We start from the raw sequence: 19,696 nt of genomic DNA on the forward strand, positions 1-19,696 counted from the left end.
TCCCCAGGTGGCGCCGTCCGGCTTCCAGGTTGGCGTAGGGGCTCCCCAGGTGGCGCCGTCCGGCTTCCAGGTTGGCGTAGGTGCTCCCCAGGTGGCGTCCGGTTATCAGGTTGGCGTAGGTGCTCCCCAGGTGGCGTCCGGCTTCCAGGTTGGCGTAGGGGCTCCCCAGGTGGCGTCCGGTTATCAGGTTGGCGTAGGTGCTCCCCAGGTGGCGTCCGGCTTCCAGGTTGGCGTAGGGGCTCCCCAGGTGGCGCCGTCCGGCTTCAAGGTTGGCGTAGGGGCTCCCCAGGTGGCGCCGTCCGGCTTCAAGGTTGGCGTAGGTGCTCCCCAGGTGGCGCCGACCGGCTTCAAGGTTGGCGTAGGTGCTCCCCAGGTGGCGTCGACCGGCTTCAAGGTTGGCGTAGGTGCTCCCCAGGTGGCGTCGACCGGCTTCAAGGTTGGCGTAGGTGCTCCCCAGGTGGCGTCGTCCGGCTTCCAGGTTGGCGTAGGGGCTCCCCAGGTGGCGTCGACCGGCTTCCAGGTTGGCGTAGGGGCTCCCCAGGTGGCGTCGACCGGCTTCCAGGTTGGCGTAGGGGCTCCCCAGGTGGCGTCGTCCGGCTTCCAGGTTGGCGTAGGGGCTCCCCAGGTGGCGTCGTCCGGCTTCCAGGTTGGCGTAGGGGCTCCGCAGGTGGCGTCGGCCGGCTTCCAGGTTGGCGTAGGGGCTCCGCAGGTGGCGTCGGCCGGCTACCTGAGCAAGCAAGTTGCTCCTGCTCTGGTTAAATCTGTGACTGGAATGCAAGTGAACCCTGATAGTGTGAGGGTTGTATGTGGGGAGGATTCGGTTATGGTGGATGTGCTACGAGACCTTCTAGCTATTGGCCAGCTGATCAATGCTTCAGACATCACTTTTGGTGGCTGTGCACCCATTGGGCAGGATGCTTCTGGCACAGTGAGGTTTCAGTCTGTGCTGCAGGGCTGTGGAAGTACATTGATGGTATGAGGGCTTCCTTTTGATTGGTTGCTGTGTTGGCTATGCTAGTGCTAATCACGTTGCTCTTCTCCAGATGACTGCTGATGCCCTGGTTTACAGCTTTGCATTGATCTACACCCCCAGTGGTATTAATGGCAGCCCCATTGTGAGGACCAATGGTGCTGTGGTTGGCATTGAGTGTCACTATTTGAGGTGAGGATGCCCTGTCAGCTTTGGTGTTCCTTAGCCCTAGGAGCTGTTCAACCAGTGTCTGACTTAAATGGGCAGATGTGCCTTAATGGTTGGGGAAGCACTTGTACCAAAGATTGCTGGTTCAAGTCCTTGACCAGCAAGGCACCACTGAGGTACCCTGAACAAGGTGCTGCCCAGGCACTGAATTGACTCCCCCTGATGTGTTTTGATGTCACATGGGTTAAATGCAGAGGATACATTTCATTGTGCACTGTTGTGGTATGTCACTGACCTAAATTCTAATTCTACATGTTGCCTGCTCCTTAGGAAACAAAATGTGAGCAGCAATGCCCTGGTGCCAACATGGATCCCCTACTATGCCACAATGGCGGCTGAGGCACAACTGAATTTCTCACTGAGGCTGATGGATGGTAGGCAAGGGGTTCATGCAGCATATCTGGCTTTACTCAGTGGGCTTGTCCTCAAGTCTATGTGCCCTTTGTGCAGATGCATGGCAGAATGAGAGGGCCTCCAACGTGTACTTCCTGGGAAGTGTCCTGAACATTGAAGCCTCTGTCCTTGTGGGCAACGGTCAGCCCCTGCGTGTCTTTGTGGACAGCTGTGTGGCCACCTTGGTCCCTGATGTGACCTCTGTCCCAAGCTATGCCATTGTGCAGAACTCTGGGTGAGTAACATTGCATGGCTGTGACACCGCTTGGGCAATGCTGCTTGACATGCCTGGCCTTCAGGTGCCTGACTGATGCCAAGGTGACAGGATCCCGCTCCCAGTTCCTGCCCAGGAAGCAGGATGACAAGCTGCAGCTTCAGCTGGATGCTTTCAGGTTCTCTCAGGATGGCAGGAGCTCGGTGAGTACAGGCACTTGTGCAGGATTTCTGTGCTTAAATGAACTGGTTGTGATGGCAGCTGACCAGCTTTTGGTGTCCCCCTAGCTGTACATTACTTGCAGCCTGAGAGCAACAGTGGCTTCTGTGCCTGTGGATTCCCAACACAAGGCTTGTTCCTTCTCTCTCACTGCTAACAGGTCAGTGGGTGCAGCATTATGATGCTGGATCAGTTGCAATAGCTAACAATTGCTATTCCCCATTGCAGGTGGGTGTCTGTGGATGGGAATGACCAGGTGTGTGGCTGCTGTGACACCAGCTGTGGGCTTGCAGGTGTAGCAGGTACGCTTGGCTTCCACCAAAAGATGCTCTGGTGGCTTGTGTTGCTGTGACTGAGGCACCCTTCTTGCCCTTGCAGGTGCTCAAGGCACGGGTGTTCTGGGCCCCATTGCTATCCAACAGGCTCCTCCCAAGGCTAGTCAGCCTGGACAGCTGTATATTCTGAAGGGATAGGTACCTGCTGCCCTAATGTGCCCAGCTGTGCATGGTCCCAGGATGGAAGGAGCCACAACTTGCCTGGCACATTCTCCACTGCTTGTCATGATCTTCCTTCCCCCTGATGTGGTAGTTGTGCAGGAGATCAAGGGCACTGTCTTGTGACTGAATAAACCACTAATTGTGTTTGAAATGGTTGTCTGCCTGTTCCTTTGCTCCCAAGTACACTTCTGGACTGCCTAAATTCTGCAACCCCATCACACTGCTTGCTGCCTGTGGATTTCATGACGAATGAGACCCTGTGGGGAAACGCCAACCCTTACAATGAAGGTGTTGGTGGGGTTGTACACAATGGCCTTCTGTTCAGTCAGGAAACCCTTTTGGGGAAGCTACTCTCTATATTTGGATCAGAGCTTGCTACCAAAAGACAAGGCTAGTCAGTGAGTGCTGATTCCCATCCTCACTCAGTCCCTCTTTCCTGGACAGCAGCTTCCTTTTGATGTGGTCTCAAGCACAACAGCCTGGTTTGGTATCACCTTTGTATCATGTACATGCTCCAAGTAAATAGGAGTACTTGCAAGGGTGTAGGTTCAATTTCAACAATAGTAGGGTCATGATACACTGCTACTGAAATGCAGGATTCCCATCCAATTTGCACTAACAGTAGGTGATGGTATTGCCCCTTAACACTGGTTTCAGCTAGTGCTTAATAAACCCGTGCTGGAGCTTATAAAGAGCAGTGACCAATTGACTGTTACTACATGAGGTGGAGCCGGCTCGTGTGCAAAAGTAATGCACTATTAAATGTGACACGTTTCCTATGAGCAGTCACATGAAACACAGACTACATCAGTTTTAATGCCCATAAAGTGGATCTTTTTCTGTGTGCGGGTGGAGCAGTTTTTACCTTTCAAATCAAGTCAGATAAGGGAAATGCACAAATCCCATCATTTTATGGTAATGCTGTATATTTACAGCGAACTAGTGGTCACTAGCAAGAACTGGTGCTAATTTCACTGATCAAAAGAGAAAATCTGTTTCCTGTGTTTGTCATTTTAAGTATTCAATCTGGTCGTACATTTCTCGTGTTTGAATCAACACTAGAGACGCTCCCCGGGTTACGATGGTCTGTGTTACGCTATTTTGACTTGGAATGGATAAATGTTTTTCACTTTCAGTGTTATTCAATAACTCAAATGAGAGGTGTGGACTCGAGTCACAATTTTGATGACTTGATGAAATCACAAAAGACTTGGCACTCCACTTGGACTTTAACACCAATGACTCATGACTTCACTTAGACTTGATCCTTTTGACTTGAAAAGACTTGATACCTTACACCAAACAAAAAGAATTTTATTTTAAAAACGAATACATTTCTTGAATTAACGTTAACAATATTCTAGTCTACTGTCTTATACTTGAGAGACTCTCTCAGCCCTGCTCTCCAAACTACGAAAAACGATGGATTTGATCAGCTGGTCTCTCAACGCAATTGACACCATCTTCTCGACGAGAAGCCTAGGTTCGGGGGAACCTGACTGTCCGGGGGGAACGTATGCTGCTGGCTACACGATGGACGGATGGGAGCGGTGGAGGGTCGTGTGCCTGGCAGCTCTTTCCGTGGAGGACATTGAAGACATTGATTGGATTAGGCATTGCCCTGGTTTATCAAAGATTGAAGAAGACGGTGACAGCCGCTCAAAGCCCCACTAGGCTGGCCGGAATGATTGATGGAGTGGGCAGAGCTGTTAGCACTCAGACTGTGAAACTGGATAACATCATGGAGAAGCTCACAGCTTTGCAAAACTTATTGGATGGCAGAGGCCAGCGTGGACATTAGCGTGGACATTAGTGGAGCTGGAAATTACAGCTTCTCGTACGGAAACCCAAACAACCCTATTCTATCAGGTTTTGGCTCCCCCCAATCAGCACTGGCCTCGGCCAAGGCCGCTGCTGAACTAACAACTCCCCCTGAAGAACAAGGCAGTGAGACTCTCTTGCATTCCTCTCCCCCGATCCCAAGGACTTACCGCACCCTCCCCCCCATCCAACGCCTTCGCCGCTTCATACCCCCAGCGTGAACAGGCGGGTCTGTTGACCAGCGCCTCCATGGCTGCAGGACCGGATGGCTGTCTGTCTCTGCTGGACTACCTCCACCTCCCCATTTCCCTCACCTGTTGCAAGTCGTGTCATTTTTATGTTGTAATGCGTAGTGACCATGTGCTTATGTTGCTGAGGTGTTTTTTTCGGTTCCCACAATGTCCTCCCCACTGGAGTACAGTCTGGGGGCTGTTTTTTTATTCTCCTCCTCTCTCCTCATGTTATTCTGTTTCTTTTCTTCTCTCTTCCCCTGTCTCCCGACTGGTCTACCCCCTACTGTGATGTTTGTGTATATGTATGGTCGGGTTGATGGCCAGTTTTTTCGCTGGTACTCGTGACTAGTGACATGGTATATTGCAACAGCAATAAAGGGTTTCATCAATCAATCAATCAATTCATTTCCAGCCAGTTTATACAAACTCCCCAGAATGCCCAGCTCTAACACAACATCCAATCAAGATGCAGAAGCGAAGCATGAAGTAATGTGATGTTACTGAGCGCCAGTCGGACAAAAATGATACCTAGGGTCATTTCATTTGCTTTCACAAATTACGAGGTGGTCAACAAGACATGAACTGCAGTATGCAAAACGTGGGTCAAAAATAACAGATGGAGAGGCTATGACGTCCAACTTCTGAAGTCACACAAAGAAAGGTAAGTCGAAGCTAATGTAGTGACTAATGTCCAGTTAATATTAGCTTAATGGCTTGGTGAATTTTCTAGCTTGTTAGTTAAATCATGGGCTTGGAAAGTCTTTTTGCATACATTATGAAAAGTGTTGCGGATTCTCACTCAGATGTAAATCTGAAATAAGATGACACATTTCTACTTTTAATCCGACAACTAGGGCTACAATGTGCTAAGCTTGATTGCAATGGCTGTTTTTGCTGTACCACTTCCCCATGACTCAAGTGGAAGCAATGGAAAGACTGTGTAGCAAGTTTGTTCGGCGATGACTGGGTGTTCCCCCATCCTTCAGCTCAGTAAACCTGTATAGCAAGACTTCCAAGCTTCACCTGCCAGTGTCATCAGTGGTAGAAGAATTCAAGGTTGCCAAGGCAAGAGCGGTAAGCACACTGGCACTATCGGAAGACATGCTGATAAGACTATCAGGTGCAGCAGGAAGTGGAAGCCACAAGCTGCAGTGAGAGAAGCCAAGGCATACTGGAAGCACCAGGAGATCATTGGGGTGGTCTGCCAGGGTCGGCTGGGTCTTGGTACCTACAGTGACAAGAGGTGGAGTAGGACCAATGCCAAAGGCAGCAGAGGCCTCATAGTGCAGAGGGTCCGGGAGCCGTGTGAAAGCGGCAGGTCTTGCGCGCCAAGGACAGTGGATGCAGTGGGACAATGCACTGGAGCGATCGATGTCCTGGAAGGAAGTGTGGGGTCCTAACATCCTTAAGATCTGGGGCGAAGAAGAAGATCCATCCTGCAAGCAGTGTACCTTGCACCTTGAACCACATCTTGACAGGATGTCCCAAAGTACTTGGAGAGGGCCGATATAGGTGGAGACACGATAAGGTCCTTATGGTGATTTCCAAGTGGAGTTGCAGAGGGTCAAGGCCAATAAACTTCAGGTTTCACCACCCAAGGCTGTCAAGTTGTGCAGGGAAAGAGACAAGGTGCCAAAGGCAAGTACAGCTGCAAAGAATGTCTTTTCCATCTTACTGCAGGGCTCTAGGTGGGAGATACAGGTGGACCTGCAAGAGAAACTCGTCTTCCTGAAAGAGGCAGCTGTAACATCACTCAGGCCAGACATGATCCTGCTATCTAGGAGTAAGATGACCATCCTGATGGCTGAACTTACTGTACCATGGGAGGATAGGCTCACTGTCTCTCACCAGCTGAAAAAAGCCAACTACCAAGACGTGGTTGACGAGGTTCTTGCCAAGGGTTGGTACGCAGTTCTGTTTCCTATAGAAGTTGACTGCCATGGTTTTCCAGCAATATCAGTACGATGCTTCCTACAGAAGATCGGCATGGAACCCAAATAAATCAAGAAGGCCATTGGGGAGCAGCAGCAGAGACCACCTCAGTATGGCTATAGCTGATGAGAGACCACAAGTGCAGGTTCAGTCTTGGCTCAGGGAGTAGGACACCCCAGCCATGCATAGTCCTGAGGCCAGCTGCAGGGAGACGTCCCTGACCGTTACCCCACCATCATGAGGTATCCTAGAGCAAAAGGGACGAAATACCAAGGAAGGATCGCTTTCAGCTGACGACCCTGTAGCTGGTTTTCAAGGATCCTCAGATCATTCTGTCACCAAGGAGTCCCAAGAGAGGGGAGGATTTTGCTACATCTCAAGTGGCTCTTGCAGATTTCTGCTTGTAGCAATGAGTCTTTGATATTTAATTCACCTGAACGTGGAGATAATTGCTCTGTATTGTATCATTTTGAATGCGGTTAATGTTTAATTTTATTATGAAACAATCTGTGTATTATTTTTTTCAATTAACTGGTTGTTTGATTTGAAAAATTCTGAAAATAGTGAAAAATGCCCTAACAGTTACCCAGTCCACACACACACATTCACATACAGCACACAGATTATTCCTCCATAAAGTAGGTAACTTTAGAACTATATTCTAGAAAGCATCAATTTTTTACATTTTTATTTAACTTACACATAAAACGTGCAGCTACATATAGTGTCACTTTAAATTAACAGTACTTGAATGTATTTTATTTAATAAGCTTTGGTTCAGTATGTGGTGTGTGAGTGTGCCCTGCGATGGGCTGGCCCCCCGTCCTGGATTGTTCCCTGCCTCGTGCCCATTGCGTCCGGGATAAGCTCTGGACCCCCAGCGACGCAGCAGGACAAGCAGTTTGGAAAATGGATGGATGGATGGTTCAGTATGAGATGAGGTTGGGTATAACAAAAAAGGACAGTAACAACAATAATGCTGTTGTACTGGGTTAATATTTACTATGAAATGCAACATCAGCACTCCTTTTTTTCTCTGATTAAGTCTAGTTGCACTTGCTGCTGACAAATAAATACACCTCTTAAGAAGCATTTATAATTTCGGAAAATTATTTATTATTACCCAGAAATAAAATACCATATTTGGTCAAGGGACTCGAAATTCAAAGTTTAGGACTTGGGACTCCACTCGGGACTTGCATGTCTGGACTTGTTCCCAACTCTGGTAAATGTTTTTCGTTTTCAATATGTTATGCAATGGCTTAAATGAGATATTCGACATTTTATTATAAAATAGGATTTGTGTTAATTATTTTGCACAATTGAAAGCTAATGTAAGTGTTCAAAGCATGTTAAGGTAGGCTAGGCTAGTCCATAATGCTTGTTAGGGTAGGTGTACTGTATCAAAATGAATTTTCTCTTTACGATATTTTCGCATTATTATAGGTTTATTGGAACGTAACCTTATCATAACACAATAAACAAATTTAAAGATGAACTTTACTAGCAGCATTATAATAATGACTTTGTTCAAATTTTCAATAAATATATCGTTACGTTGAGTAAATTTGGTTAGTGGAGCGCACCACATGCGACTGGTTCTGTAAATCAGGGAAGAGTTTTATAAGCACTGAAGTGGCGGTGAAGGAATGGACAGCTCAACAGCCGCAACATCTTTCGAAAGAGGAGATATTGCGGATAAAAGAAAAACAGACACTAGCGGTGTGGCGGTACTTTCTGAAGTTCGACACGTTTAGTACCGAAAAGCTGCGTCCGTACTAATGTATATGACCATGACATAACGCACTGAGATATAAACGTAAATGCTTATACACATAAAACACCAATAACTACCGTTAGCTTAGCAACCGTGACGGCTGCTCCAATACCGGCGTTTCACCCGCTTCCATGGTGCTTCGCCATAGCGCAACATTCGGAAATGTAGGTAGATATTCACTAAATCACCTACGCGAAACTGTATTCGATCTAGGTTTAATCACAGCGCCCGTTTGTAGCAGTTAGACTTTGTTCGCAAGACGACTAACACGCTTTGCCGTCTATCCTACACTCGGCGCTATAACCCTCACTGAATCACCGCCTCCTTCGTTATCGACGCACTGACTACACAGGGAACATTTCCGTTGTGAGGTCTGGTAGTTACGTGTAATCAGTAGCGCCCCTAGAGGAACCTCGAGACTTAGCAGGTGGGCTCATACCTCAGCGCTGCCTCTAAAGTGACGAGAGACGCTTTTCCTCTCCTTAAGCTCGAATGAACAATTAACAACGACCCTGCTGACCAGTCAGAAAGAAATAAAATTAATTAATAAAGGCGGCGGGTAGCCTGTAGATATACCCGCAATGCAATATATGTCAGATATAATTGTTGACCATGTGCAGTCATGTCAAAAAGTCAAAATTATTTAGACCCCCCCAAAACACCACTAAAATCTCAGTGTATGTGTGCTGTGAGGAATTACAGCATGAGAGCACCAGAGTGGAAACTGCTGTTAAAAAAGTAACTGTTGGTAGAAAAATGTCTTTCAGTCGTTAGAGACCAAGCAGTGATTGATTAACGCTGAATGGTGAGGATTCCATACTGACAAATCAGAACAGGCCAGGCGGGTGCAGATGATTTCAGCAACTATAAAATAGTCTGCCAGCAAACCAGGCCTAACAGCGTGCTTTACTAGCAGCTCTAGGACAATGGCAGTGCACGAGGGGGTCATAGTGTTGCTGCTTTTTTTAGGTTGCAGCTGTGAAGCTCAACTAAAGTCTGGGTTTCCTGTGACCACCCCTCAGGTGGCAGCAGAATATCAAACTGGATTAGGTGCTCCCCAGGTGGTGGCAGCCAGTTACCAGGTTGGCGTAGGGGCTCCCCAGGTGGCGCCGTCCGGCTTCCAGGTTGGCGTAGGGGCTCCCCAGGTGGCGTCCGGTTATCAGGTTGGCGTAGGTGCTCCCCAGGTGGCGTCCGGCTTCCAGGTTGGCGTAGGGGCTCCCCAGGTGGCGTCCGGCTTCCAGGTTGGCGTAGGTGCTCCCCAGGTGGCGTCCGGTTATCAGGTTGGCGTAGGTGCTCCCCAGGTGGCGTCCGGTTATCAGGTTGGCGTAGGTGCTCCCCAGGTGGCGTCCGGTTATCAGGTTGGCGTAGGTGCTCCCCAGGTGGCGTCCGGCTTCCAGGTTGGCGTAGGGGCTCCCCAGGTGGCGCCGTCCGGCTTCAAGGTTGGCGTAGGTGCTCCCCAGGTGGCGCCGACCGGCTTCAAGGTTGGCGTAGGTGCTCCCCAGGTGGCGTCGACCGGCTTCAAGGTTGGCGTAGGTGCTCCCCAGGTGGCGTCGACCGGCTTCAAGGTTGGCGTAGGTGCTCCCCAGGTGGCGTCGACCGGCTTCCAGGTTGGCGTAGGGGCTCCCCAGGTGGCGTCGACCGGCTTCCAGGTTGGCGTAGGGGCTCCCCAGGTGGCGTCGTCCGGCTTCCAGGTTGGCGTAGGGGCTCCCCAGGTGGCGTCGTCCGGCTTCCAGGTTGGCGTAGGGGCTCCGCAGGTGGCGTCGGCCGGCTTCCAGGTTGGCGTAGGGGCTCCCCAGGTGGCGTCGGCCGGCTACCTGAGCAAGCAAGTTGCTCCTGCTCTGGTTAAATCTGTGACTGGAATGCAAGTGAACCCTGATAGTGTGAGGGTTGTATGTGGGGAGGATTCGGTTATGGTGGATGTGCTACGAGACCTTCTAGCTATTGGCCAGCTGATCAATGCTTCAGACATCACTTTTGGTGGCTGTGCACCCATTGGGCAGGATGCTTCTGGCACAGTGAGGTTTCAGTCTGTGCTGCAGGGCTGTGGAAGTACACTGATGGTATGAGGGCTTCCTTTTGATTGGTTGCTGTGTTGGCTATGCTAGTGCTAATCACGTTGCTCTTCTCCAGATGACTGCTGATGCCCTGGTTTACAGCTTTGCATTGATCTACACCCCCAGTGGTATTAATGGCAGCCCCATTGTGAGGACCAATGGTGCTGTGGTTGGCATTGAGTGTCACTATTTGAGGTGAGGATGCCCTGTCAGCTTTGGTGTTCCTTAGCCCTAGGAGCTGTTCAACCAGTGTCTGACTTAAATGGGCAGATGTGCCTTAATGGTTGGGGAAGCACTTGTACCAAAGATTGCTGGTTCAAGTCCTTGACCAGCAAGGCACCACTGAGGTACCCTGAACAAGGTGCTGCCCAGGCACTGAATTGACTCCCCCTGATGTGTTTTGATGTCACATGGGTTAAATGCAGAGGATACATTTCATTGTGCACTGTTGTGGTATGTCACTGACCTAAATTCTAATTCTACATGTTGCCTGCTCCTTAGGAAACAAAATGTGAGCAGCAATGCCCTGGTGCCAACATGGATCCCCTACTATGCCACAATGGCGGCTGAGGCACAACTGAATTTCTCACTGAGGCTGATGGATGGTAGGCAAGGGGTTCATGCAGCATATCTGGCTTTACTCAGTGGGCTTGTCCTCAAGTCTATGTGCCCTTTGTGCAGATGCATGGCAGAATGAGAGGGCCTCCAACGTGTACTTCCTGGGAAGTGTCCTGAACATTGAAGCCTCTGTCCTTGTGGGCAACGGTCAGCCCCTGCGTGTCTTTGTGGACAGCTGTGTGGCCACCTTGGTCCCTGATGTGACCTCTGTCCCAAGCTATGCCATTGTGCAGAACTCTGGGTGAGTAACATTGCATGGCTGTGACACCGCTTGGGCAATGCTGCTTGACATGCCTGGCCTTCAGGTGCCTGACTGATGCCAAGGTGACAGGATCCCGCTCCCAGTTCCTGCCCAGGAAGCAGGATGACAAGCTGCAGCTTCAGCTGGATGCTTTCAGGTTCTCTCAGGATGGCAGGAGCTCAGTGAGTACAGGCACTTGTGCAGGATTTCTGTGCTTAAATGAACTGGTTGTGATGGCAGCTGACCAGCTTTTGGTGTCCCCCTAGCTGTACATTACTTGCAGCCTGAGAGCAACAGTGGCTTCTGTGCCTGTGGATTCCCAACACAAGGCTTGTTCCTTCTCTCTCGCCGCTAACAGGTCAGTGGGTGCAGCATTATGATGCTGGATCAGTTGCAATAGCTAACAATTGCTATTCCCCATTGCAGGTGGGTGTCTGTGGATGGGAATGACCAGGTGTGTGGCTGCTGTGACACCAGCTGTGGGCTTGCAGGTGTAGCAGGTACGCTTGGCTTCCACCAAAAGATGCTCTGGTGGCTTGTGTTGCTGTGACTGAGGCACCCTTCTTGCCCTTGCAGGTGCTCAAGGCACGGGTGTTCTGGGCCCCATTGCTATCCAACAGGCTCCTCCCAAGGCTAGTCAGCCTGGACAGCTGTATATTCTGAAGGGATAGGTACCTGCTGCCCTAATGTGCCCAGCTGTGCATGGTCCCAGGATGGAAGGAGCCGCAACTTGCCTGGCACATTCTCCACTGCTTGTCATGATCTTCCTTCCCCCTGATGTGGTAGTTGTGCAGGAGATCAAGGGCACTGTCTTGTGACTGAATAAACCACTAATTGTGTTTGAAATGGTTGTCTGCCTGTTCCTTTGCTCCCAAGTACACTTCTGGACTGCCTAAATTCTGCAACCCCATCACACTGCTTGCTGCCTGTGGATTTCATGACGAATGAGACCCTGTGGGGAAACGCCAACCCTTACAATGAAGGTGTTGGTGGGGTTGTACACAATGGCCTTCTGTTCAGTCAGGAAACCCTTTTGGGGAAGCTACTCCCTATATTTGGATCAGAGCTTGCTACCAAAAGACAAGGCTAGTCGGTGAGTGCTGATTCCCATCCTCACTCAGTCCCTCTTTCCTGGACAGCAGCTTCCTTTTGATGTGGTCTCAAGCACAACAGCCTGGTTTGGTATCACCTTTGTATCATGTACATGCTCCAAGTAAATAGGAGTACTTGCAAGGGTGTAGGTTCAATTTCAACAATAGTAGGGTCATGATACACTGCTACTGAAATGCAGGATTCCCATCCAATTTGCACTAACAGTAGGTGATGGTATTGCCCCTTAACACTGGTTTCAGCTAGTGCTTAATAAACCCGTGCTGGAGCTTATAAAGAGCAGTGACCAATTGACTGTTACTACATGAGGTGGAGCCGGCTCGTGTGCAAAAGTAATGCACTATTAAATGTGACACGTTTCCTATGAGCAGTCACATGAAACACAGACTACATCAGTTTTAATGCCCATAAAGTGGATCTTTTTCTGTGTGCGGGTGGAGCAGTTTTTACCTTTCAAATCAAGTCAGATAAGGGAAATGCACAAATCCCATTTTATGGTAATGCTGTATATTTACAGCAAACTAGTGGTCACTAGCAAGAACTGGTGCTAATTTCACTGATCAACAGAGAAAATCTGTTTCCTGTGTTTGTCATTTTAAGTATTCAATCTGGTCGTACATTTCTCGTGTTTGAATCAACACTAGAGACGCTCCCCGGGTTACGATGGTCTGTGTTACGCTATTTTGACTTGGAATGGATAAATGTTTTTCACTTTCAGTGTTATTCAATAACTCAAATGAGAGGTGTGGACTCGAATCACAATTTTGATGACTTGATGAAATCACAAGACTTGGCACTCCACTTGGACTTTAACACCAATGACTCATGACTTCACTTAGACTTGATCCTTTTGACTTGAAAAGACTTGATACCTTACACCAAACAAAAAGAATTTTATTTTAAAAACGAATACATTTCTTGAATTAACGTTAACAATATTCTAGTCTACTGTCTTATACTTGAGAGACTCTCTCAGCCCTGCTCTCCAAACTACGAAAAACGATGGATTTGATCAGCTGGTCTCTCAACGCAATTGACACCATCTTCTCGACGAGAAGCCTAGGTTCGGGGGAACCTGACTGTCCGGGGGGAACGTATGCTGCTGGCTACACGATGGACGGATGGGAGCGGTGGAGGGTCGTGTGCCTGGCAGCTCTTTCCGTGGAGGACATTGAAGACATCTACCTATTCGGAACCATGATTACAAGTATTATGCTGATTGGATTAGGCATTGCCCTGGTTTATCAAAGATTGAAGAAGACGGTGACAGCCGCTCAAAGTCCCACTAGGCTGGCCGGAATGATTGATGGAGTGGGCAGAGCTGTTAGCACTCAGACTGTGAAACTGGATAACATCATGGAGAAGCTCACAGCTTTGCAAAACTTATTGGATGGCAGAGACCAGCGTGGACATTAGCGTGGACATTAGTGGAGCTGGAAATTACAGCTTCTCGTACGGAAACCCAAACAACCCTATTCTATCAGGTTTTGGCTCCCCCCAATCAGCACTGGCCTCGGCCATGGCCGCTGCTGAACTAACAACTCCCCCTGAAGAACAAGGCAGTGAGACTCTCTTGCATTCCTTTCCCCCGATCCCAAGGACTTACCGCACCCTCCCCCCCATCCAATGCCTTCGCCGCTTCATACCCCCAGCGTGAACAGGCGGGTCTGTTGACCAGCGCCTCCATGGCTGCAGGACCGGATGGCTGTCTGTCTCTGCTGGACTACCTCCACCTCCCCATTTCCCTCACCTGTTGCAAGTCGTGTCATTTTTATGTTGTAATGCGTAGTGACCATGTGCTTATGTTGCTGAGGTGTTTTTTTCGGTTCCCACAATGTCCTCCCCACTGGAGTACAGTCTGGGGGCTGTTTTTTTATTCTCCTCCTCTCTCCTCATGTTATTCTGTTTCTTTTCTTCTCTCTTCCCCTGTCTCCCGACTGGTCTACCCCCTACTGTGATGTTTGTGTATATGTATGGTCGGGTTGATGGCCAGTTTTTTCGCTGGTACTCGTGACTAGTGACATGGTATATTGCAACAGCAATAAAGGGTTTCATCAATCAATCAATCAATTCATTTCCAGCCAGTTTATACAAACTCCCCAGAATGCCCAGCTCTAACACAACATCCAATCAAGATGCAGAAGCGAAGCATGAAGTAATGTGATGTTACTGAGCGCCAGTCGGACAAAAATGATACCTAGGGTCATTTCATTTGCTTTCACAAATTACGAGGTGGTCAACAAGACATGAACTGCAGTATGCAAAACGTGGGTCAAAAATAACAGATGGAGAGGCTATGACGTCCAACTTCTGAAGTCACACAAAGAAAGGTAAGTCGAAGCTAATGTAGTGACTAATGTCCAGTTAATATTAGCTTAATGGCTTGGTGAATTTTCTAGCTTGTTAGTTAAATCATGGGCTTGGAAAGTCTTTTTGCATACATTATGAAAAGTGTTGCGGATTCTCACTCAGATGTAAATCTGAAATAAGATGACACATTTCTACTTTTAATCCGACAACTAGGGCTACAATGTGCTAAGCTTGATTGCAATGGCTGTTTTTGCTGTACCACTTCCCCATGACTCAAGTGGAAGCAATGGAAAGACTGTGTAGCAAGTTTGTTCGGCGATGACTGGGTGTTCCCCCATCCTTCAGCTCAGTAAACCTGTATAGCAAGACTTCCAAGCTTCACCTGCCAGTGTCATCAGTGGTAGAAGAATTCAAGGTTGCCAAGGCAAGAGCGGTAAGCACACTGGCACTATCGGAAGACATGCTGATAAGACTATCAGGTGCAGCAGGAAGTGGAAGCCACAAGCTGCAGTGAGAGAAGCCAAGGCATACTGGAAGCACCAGGAGATCATTGGGGTGGTCTGCCAGGGTCGGCTGGGTCTTGGTACCTACAGTGACAAGAGGTGGAGTAGGACCAATGCCAAAGGCAGCAGAGGCCTCATAGTGCAGAGGGTCCGGGAGCCGTGTGAAAGCGGCAGGTCTTGCGCGCCAAGGACAGTGGATGCAGTGGGACAATGCACTGGAGCGATCGATGTCCTGGAAGGAAGTGTGGGGTCCTAACATCCTTAAGATCTGGGGCGAAGAAGAAGATCCATCCTGCAAGCAGTGTACCTTGCACCTTGAACCACATCTTGACAGGATGTCCCAAAGTACTTGGAGAGGGCCGATATAGGTGGAGACACGATAAGGTCCTTATGGTGATTTCCAAGTGGAGTTGCAGAGGGTCAAGGCCAATAAACTTCAGGTTTCACCACCCAAGGCTGTCAAGTTGTGCAGGGAAAGAGACAAGGTGCCAAAGGCAAGTACAGCTGCAAAGAATGTCTTTTCCATCTTACTGCAGGGCTCTAGGTGGGAGATACAGGTGGACCTGCAAGAGAAACTCGTCTTCCTGAAAGAGGCAGCTGTAACATCACTCAGGCCAGACATGATCCTGCTATCTAGGAGTAAGATGACCATCCTGATGGCTGAACTTACTGTACCATGGGAGGATAGGCTCACTGTCTCTCACCAGCTGAAAAAAGCCAACTACCAAGACGTGGTTGACGAGGTTCTTGCCAAGGGTTGGTACGCAGTTCTGTTTCCTATAGAAGTTGACTGCCATGGTTTTCCAGCAATATCAGTACGATGCTTCCTACAGAAGATCGGCATGGAACCCAAATAAATCAAGAAGGCCATTGGGGAGCAGCAGCAGAGACCACCTCAGTATGGCTATAGCTGATGAGAGACCACAAGTGCAGGTTCAGTCTTGGCTCAGGGAGTAGGACACCCCAGCCATGCATAGTCCTGAGGCCAGCTGCAGGGAGACGTCCCTGACCGTTACCCCACCATCATGAGGTATCCTAGAGCAAAAGGGACGAAATACCAAGGAAGGATCGCTTTCAGCTGACGACCCTGTAGCTGGTTTTCAAGGATCCTCAGATCATTCTGTCACCAAGGAGTCCCAAGAGAGGGGAGGATTTTGCTACATCTCAAGTGGCTCTTGCAGATTTCTGCTTGTAGCAATGAGTCTTTGATATTTAATTCACCTGAACGTGGAGATAATTGCTCTGTATTGTATCATTTTGAATGCGGTTAATGTTTAATTTTATTATGAAACAATCTGTGTATTATTTTTTTCAATTAACTGGTTGTTTGATTTGAAAAATTCTGAAAATAGTGAAAAATGCCCTAACAGTTACCCAGTCCACACACACACATTCACATACAGCACACAGATTATTCCTCCATAAAGTAGGTAACTTTAGAACTATATTCTAGAAAGCATCAATTTTTTACATTTTTATTTAACTTACACATAAAACGTGCAGCTACATATAGTGTCACTTTAAATTAACAGTACTTGAATGTATTTTATTTAATAAGCTTTGGTTCAGTATGTGGTGTGTGAGTGTGCCCTGCGATGGGCTGGCCCCCCGTCCTGGATTGTTCCCTGCCTCGTGCCCATTGCGTCCGGGATAAGCTCTGGACCCCCAGCGACGCAGCAGGACAAGCAGTTTGGAAAATGGATGGATGGATGGTTCAGTATGAGATGAGGTTGGGTATAACAAAAAAGGACAGTAACAACAATAATGCTGTTGTACTGGGTTAATATTTACTATGAAATGCAACATCAGCACTCCTTTTTTTCTCTGATTAAGTCTAGTTGCACTTGCTGCTGACAAATAAATACACCTCTTAAGAAGCATTTATAATTTCGGAAAATTATTTATTATTACCCAGAAATAAAATACCATATTTGGTCAAGGGACTCGAAATTCAAAGTTTAGGACTTGGGACTCCACTCGGGACTTGCATGTCTGGACTTGTTCCCAACTCTGGTAAATGTTTTTCGTTTTCAGTATGTTATGCAATGGCTTAAATGAGATATTCCACATTTTATTATAAAATAGGATTTGTGTTAATTATTTTGCACAATTGAAAGCTAATGTAAGTGTTCAAAGCATGTTAAGGTAGGCTAGGCTAGTCCATAATGCTTGTTAGGGTAGGTGTACTGTATCAAAATGAATTTTCTCTTTACGATATTTTCGCATTATTATAGGTTTATTGGAACGTAACCTTATCATAACACAATAAACAAATTTAAAGATGAACTTTACTAGCAGCATTATAATAATGACTTTGTTCAAATTTTCAATAAATATATCGTTACGTTGAGTAAATTTGGTTAGTGGAGCGCACCACATGCGACTGGTTCTGTAAATCAGGGAAGAGTTTTATAAGCACTGAAGTGGCGGTGAAGGAATGGACAGCTCAACAGCCGCAACATCTTTCGAAAGAGGAGATATTGCGGATAAAAGAAAAACAGACACTAGCGGTGTGGCGGTACTTTCTGAAGTTCGACACGTTTAGTACCGAAAAGCTGCGTCCGTACTAATGTATATGACCATGACATAAAGCACTGAGATATAAACGTAAATGCTTATACACATAAAACACCAATAACTACCGTTAGCTTAGCAACCGTGACGGCTGCTCCAATACCGGCGTTTCACCCGCTTCCATGGTGCTTCGCCATAGCGCAACATTCGGAAATGTAGGTAGATATTCACTAAATCACCTACGCGAAACTGTATTCGATCTAAGTTTAATCACAGCGCCCGTTTGTAGCAGTTAGACTTTGTTCGCAAGACGACTAACACGCTTTGCCGTCTATCCAACACTCGGCGCTATAACCCTCACTGAATCACCGCCTCCTTCGTTATCGACGCACTGACTACACAGGGAACATTTCCGTTGTGAGGTCTGGTAGTTACGTGTAATCAGTAGCGCCCCTAGAGGAACCTCGAGACTTAGCAGGTGGGCTCATACCTCAGCGCTGCCTCTAAAGTGACGAGAGACGCTTTTCCTCTCCTTAAGCTCGAATGAACAATTAACAACGACCCTGCTGACCAGTCAGAAAGAAATAAAATTAATTAATAAAGGCGGCGGGTAGCCTGTAGATATACCCGCAATGCAATATATGTCAGATATAATTGTTGACCATGTGCAGTCATGTCAAAAAGTCAAAATTATTTAGACCCCCCCAAAACACCACTAAAATCTCAGTGTATGTGTGCTGTGAGGAATTACAGCATGAGAGCACCAGAGTGGAAACTGCTGTTAAAAAAGTAACTGTTGGTAGAAAAATGTCTTTCAGTCGTTAGAGACCAAGCAGTGATTGATTAACGCTGAATGGTGAGGATTCCATACTGACAAATCAGAACAGGCCAGGCGGGTGCAGATGATTTCAGCAACTATAAAATAGTCTGCCAGCAAACCAGGCCTAACAGCGTGCTTTACTAGCAGCTCTAGGACAATGGCAGTGCACGAGGGGGTCATAGTGTTGCTGCTTTTTTTAGGTTGCAGCTGTGAAGCTCAACTAAAGTTTGGGTTTCCTGTGACCACCCCTCAGGTGGCAGCAGAATATCAAACTGAATTAGGTGCTCCCCAGGTGGTGGCAGCCAGTTACCAGGTTGGCGTAGGGGCTCCCCAGGTGGCGCCGTCCGGCTTCCAGGTTGGCGTAGGGGCTCCCCAGGTGGCGCCCGGTTACCAGGTTGGCGTAGGGGCTCCCCAGGTGGCGCCCGGCTTCCAGGTTGGCGTAGGGGCTCCCCAGGTGGCGTCCGGCTTCCAGGTTGGCGTAGGTGCTCCCCAGGTGGCGTCCGGCTTCCAGGTTGGCGTAGGTGCTCCCCAGGTGGCGTCCGGTTATCAGGTTGGCGTAGGTGCTCCCCAGGTGGCGTCCGGCTTCCAGGTTGGCGTAGGGGCTCCCCAGGTGGCGCCGTCCGGCTTCAAGGTTGGCGTAGGTGCTCCCCAGGTGGCGTCGACCGGCTTCAAGGTTGGCGTAGGTGCTCCCCAGGTGGCGTCGACCGGCTTCAAGGTTGGCGTAGGTGCTCCCCAGGTGGCGTCGACCGGCTTCAAGGTTGGCGTAGGGGCTCCCCAGGTGGCGTCGTCCGGCTTCCAGGTTGGCGTAGGGGCTCCCCAGGTGGCGTCGTCCGGCTTCCAGGTTGGCGTAGGGGCTCCGCAGGTGGCTTCGGCCGGCTTCCAGGTTGGCGTAGGGGCTCCCCAGGTGGCGTCGGCCGGCTACCTGAGCAAGCAAGTTGCTCCTGCTCTGGTTAAATCTGTGACTGGAATGCAAGTGAACCCTGATAGTGTGAGGGTTGTATGTGGGGAGGATTCGGTTATGGTGGATGTGCTACGAGACCTTCTAGCTATTGGCCAGCTGATCAATGCTTCAGACATCACCCTTGGTGGCTGTGCACCCATTGGGCAGGATGCTTCTGGCACAGTGAGGTTTCAGTCTGTGCTGCAGGGCTGTGGAAGTACACTGATGGTATGAGGGCTTCCTTTTGATTGGTTGCTGTGTTGGCTATGCTAGTGCTAATCACGTTGCTCTTCTCCAGATGA

General features: G+C 48.7%; 2 protein-coding genes across 7 annotated transcripts in view; both read left to right on the forward strand.

Annotated features, from left to right (window-relative positions):
• The window catches only part of LOC125747391 (zona pellucida sperm-binding protein 3-like), a 67,748-nt gene extending 56,040 nt beyond the window's left edge, over nt 1-11,708 (forward strand). For 3 of the 6 annotated variants that reach the window (XM_049022602.1, XM_049022599.1, XM_049022603.1), the window contains exons 2-7: nt 479-583; nt 10,039-10,344; nt 10,415-10,533; nt 10,840-11,379; nt 11,464-11,555; nt 11,624-11,708. In XM_049022602.1, the coding sequence (XP_048878559.1) occupies nt 10,144-10,344; nt 10,415-10,533; nt 10,840-11,035 (516 nt within the window). In that variant the 5' untranslated portion in view covers nt 479-583; nt 10,039-10,143 and the 3' untranslated portion in view covers nt 11,036-11,379; nt 11,464-11,555; nt 11,624-11,708. Of the gene's footprint in view, nt 1-478; nt 584-9,886; nt 9,955-10,038; nt 10,345-10,414; nt 10,534-10,839; nt 11,380-11,463; nt 11,556-11,623 lie in introns of those variants that run through there. The other 3 variants (XM_049022604.1, XM_049022601.1, XM_049022605.1) reach the window with 2 other exon arrangements.
• The window catches only part of LOC125747808 (uncharacterized), a 136,537-nt gene that overhangs the window by 97,387 nt on the left and 19,454 nt on the right, over nt 1-19,696 (forward strand). Inside the window, exon 11 of the mRNA XM_049023318.1 lies at nt 19,191-19,253. Coding sequence (XP_048879275.1) covers nt 19,191-19,253 — 63 coding nt within the window. The remainder of the gene's footprint in view (nt 1-19,190; nt 19,254-19,696) is intronic.

The sequence above is a fragment of the Brienomyrus brachyistius genome, chromosome 8 (assembly GCF_023856365.1).
Source record: "Brienomyrus brachyistius isolate T26 chromosome 8, BBRACH_0.4, whole genome shotgun sequence".
Lineage (NCBI taxonomy): Eukaryota > Metazoa > Chordata > Actinopteri > Osteoglossiformes > Mormyridae > Brienomyrus > Brienomyrus brachyistius.